Raw genomic sequence first — 3,642 nt, forward strand, 5'->3', positions numbered from 1 at the left:
GCTCCGCCGTATCCCACAATGCAAAGGGGGCTGACATCTGTCTTGCTAAGTGGTGCACTCTCTTGTGCACCTTGTTTGTTCAATCAACAACCACCCTCCTCCCCCAACACCTCCTCCCTCCACTATGCCATTTTCTTTTTCTTTTTTTTTTAAATATCTTGTTTTTAAGAAAGAAAAATACAAAAGATTTGATCAAGAGTGGTAGAGTGTTTAGAAAGAAGATAGTGAGATCATGACTCTCCCCTATAGCAACATCCTCACACACACAACACTAAGTACAGATAACAAGTGCGGCACTGCATGGCAACCGATGACAGCATGTTTAGTTCTAAATTAATGAGATTCTGTCGTTTTGCAAACTCTTTACTATGTGGAACGAGAGCTGAAAAAGCAAAAGCACTTTCTGCATATTTAAATAAAAAAAACAAGTGCCTGATTAAAAGTGGCCCCTAATTCTGGGACCTGGGCAAATATTTGTCCCATCAATCTTGGAAAATATAGCCATCGACCCGAGATGTTAATCACATGCTAATGGAATCCAAGGGACTCAATGCACCCCCGTAGCGCAATGAACGCTTTCACTTTTTCAGAAAGCCCACGTGAATGCAAATGGCCATCTAAGCAGTCATTTTGACAGCATGCCAAGGCAACGTAAAGAGCTCCGTTCTTTATGCCCCTCTGGGAATGTATGTGGAGATGTGTGGGATGAGTTCACTTTACCAGGCCCAGGTGGCAGGATATAAATGAATAATAGGTTTTATGGGCCCGAACTGAAGCAAAACAGCACATGCACACATAATCACACATGCCTACTTGCTCAAGTGCATCTGTGGTGAATGATGTTGAAATTCCCACAACTACCCTGAAAAGAGGTTGGGCATGAGAATAGGTGGTTCCTATACATAATTCAGGGTTTCATGCTGAAACAATTATGTTTGCTTACTGCTAAGTACCCACATTCAATAGCTCATTTGCTCTCTAGTTGGGTGCTTTCAGATGTAAGTGCTATGTCCAAAAAGTCGGTGGAACGCGTCTTTTTAATAAAATATAGGAGCAGACACTTGAATGCTTCAAAACAAGAGTGGATGGAAAAAACAACAAATACTCTTCATGTTTTTACTTGCGCACAAACTGAATTGCACTTGCAAATTGTAAAAAGACAGGATTGGCAGAAAATGAATTAGTAGTGACAGGCTTGAAGAGTGTGGCAAAAGGAGACTTTAATGACAACATTAAACATCACAATATTTCAGTTTAGATTAATCTAAACACACTTTTCAACGTACAGTAAGTCCAGTGTGGACAACTTCATCAGATAATTGCATGACCAAAATACAGGTCGACTTGTCATCAAAAATTCTACACTGAATGACACATTCAGACTCGTAAAAATACAACACATAAATATTTTGGTATCATATATCACCGTTACAGGTGTGTGAACGCTGCTGCCTCAGCGCTCCTTTCCTCTCGGCTCGTCTCACATTTGCACTCTTCCACCACCATCACTCGTCTCTCCCGGACCTCCGTTCCACAGCGCAGAGGCACAGTGACAGTGTGGGCCTTGAGGGGAGCGCAGCGGGAGCAGGGGGCACGGCGGTGTGATGTCCCTGTCCCAGGACCCGGTTCAACAAACTCCCCATCAGATGGGACAAAGAGAGAGCTGCACTGGCCGAAACACAGCCTGTTGTGCACGGTTACCGTTTCACATCCGTCTGCTGTCACATGCTGGGGATAAAAGACAGAGAGGGTCAGGTTTAGGATAAACACAGCAGCAGTAATAGTCAATGTTACTTTACCTCTGAGGGTGTAAAATTCAACACTTTGTGTTTAACTAATTCCTCACTATCACAGCTAATAATCCACAAGAGCAATAAACAGCTTTATGTGTAAACAGACACCTCTAAAGCTCTTAGAGAAAAATCAGCACTTACTGATAATGTGGAAATTCCAAGTTTACTATTTAGCAATTATAATGTTTTATGTGAGCACAAAAGTGAAAAGATTAAATTTAGCCTCTTACCTGAGTGAAAGGTACTGCAGCACATGTCTGCTTAGTGTCCTTCAGGTTGATTGGCAGGGGCATCTTTCCACCTTTGTCAATGGCTCTCTGCCACATCTGCACTCCTTGCTTCTTCTTCACCTCAGTGGGGTTGTTAGAATTGAGGTGGTGTAGTGGGTTTATAGCGGCCTTGGGACCTGAGGCCTGACCTGGACGCCCATGAGCCAGGAAGGCAGGGAAGGACGATCTGGAGCTGTGGGAAAGTGTTCTTCTGAGGGTCTGTCCTCTTCTGAAGAACGCTGACTGGGCCATTGTGCGAGGGTCCAGCTGCACAACCTTGACTATTCCCTGGACAGGTTCATCCGGTCCGCTACCTGATGACTCAAACTCAACCCTTGATCCTTTTAAAAAGGTGTTGTAAGGCAATGTAAATGCTACAGTTGACCAAAATGAAAAAAAGATGATGCTGATGAGAGAAGCCATTCTCCAAAATTGCGTTCAAAATAACTAATAATCTCAGTAAATTAAATTAAAGTTAAATCTTCGTCTGTTTGTGGTCCAAGGTTCCAAATGGCAACCTTGCAGTCAGTGCTTTGTCAGTATGGTGAAGCGAGCCTTTTTATGTAGATAGCTGCCAGTTCTCACCTGTGTTTTAATGCAAAGAAGGTGTCGCAATTCCCACACCAGGCCAGACATCACACCAAGCTTAAAGGTCCAGGTTGTGGATGTTTGCCAGACTGAGAGAATTTCAGTTTCAAGGTAAGCGGTAAAAACATGGTCATAAACACATTAACATCTGAATGGAGAATTCCAAGTTTAGATTTTAGTATTAGTCAATAAAAACGGGTTTAGGGAGATAAAGAAAATGTATCTATAGTAGGGTAACAAATAAGGATTCTCAATGCTGCTAAATACAGCAAAAGATCTCCTATATGTGATTAACTGGGGTGAAATAGTATTAGTTTGTATAAGCCATAGGAAATTAGTAAAGTAATGGTGGAGTATATTTATATATAATATATATATTTAAGATAAATTAGGTATACTTCTACATTAAACCTGCAGGTCGATTTTCAGGTTATTGCAGGTTATTTTCCATGCATAATTTAAAATGATGAATTAAGAAAAGATGCAAAGTATTTGTGTGTCCAAACTTTCACGATGACCGCTGTAGCTAAAATGCCATCTCACCACCTCACAGGTGTTCCTGTTAGCCCTGACTGTAAAGCAATAATGGGTTTATGTTCCCTATGTAAACAAGAACTCTCCTTTCCATTTATTCCCACAAGCAGCTACTCAGAGCCTCTCTCAAAGCCCCATCATTACACTATGAGATGTCATTGTGATCGGTCACCCATGACCTGATCACACACAAGGTGGACAAGCTGACAGTCGTATCAGAACAAGTGTTTGACTTTCTCATAAAGTCAAACCTGGGTGTTAGAAACTTTTGCTGTGTATTCTCCCGTTTCTCTGAATATAACAAGGAATACACAACACAGACTTTTAGCAAAAACTGAACTATTTCACTGTGACATGAATAGTAATGCAGGATACGTAGTTCACAAATAATCATACAGGTCTGATTTCGTCCACTTGCAGACCTAAATGTTTTCCACAAGAGGGCACCATTTACCACC

General features: G+C 41.6%; 1 protein-coding gene across 1 annotated transcript; it reads right to left on the reverse strand.

The window, feature by feature from the left end:
• Positions 1-1,428: 1,428 nt before the first annotated feature.
• dand5 (DAN domain family, member 5) lies at positions 1,429-2,485 on the reverse strand. Its single transcript, XM_028405901.1, has 2 exons — positions 2,024-2,485; positions 1,429-1,728 (listed from the first exon to the last, which is right to left on the reverse strand). The coding sequence occupies exons 1-2, from the start codon at positions 2,483-2,485 to the stop codon at positions 1,429-1,431; spliced, it is 762 nt and encodes a 253-aa protein (XP_028261702.1).
• Between the last annotated feature and the right edge of the window lie 1,157 nt (positions 2,486-3,642).

The sequence above is a fragment of the Parambassis ranga genome, chromosome 1 (assembly GCF_900634625.1).
Source record: "Parambassis ranga chromosome 1, fParRan2.1, whole genome shotgun sequence".
In the NCBI taxonomy this organism is placed as follows: Eukaryota; Metazoa; Chordata; class Actinopteri; family Ambassidae; genus Parambassis; species Parambassis ranga.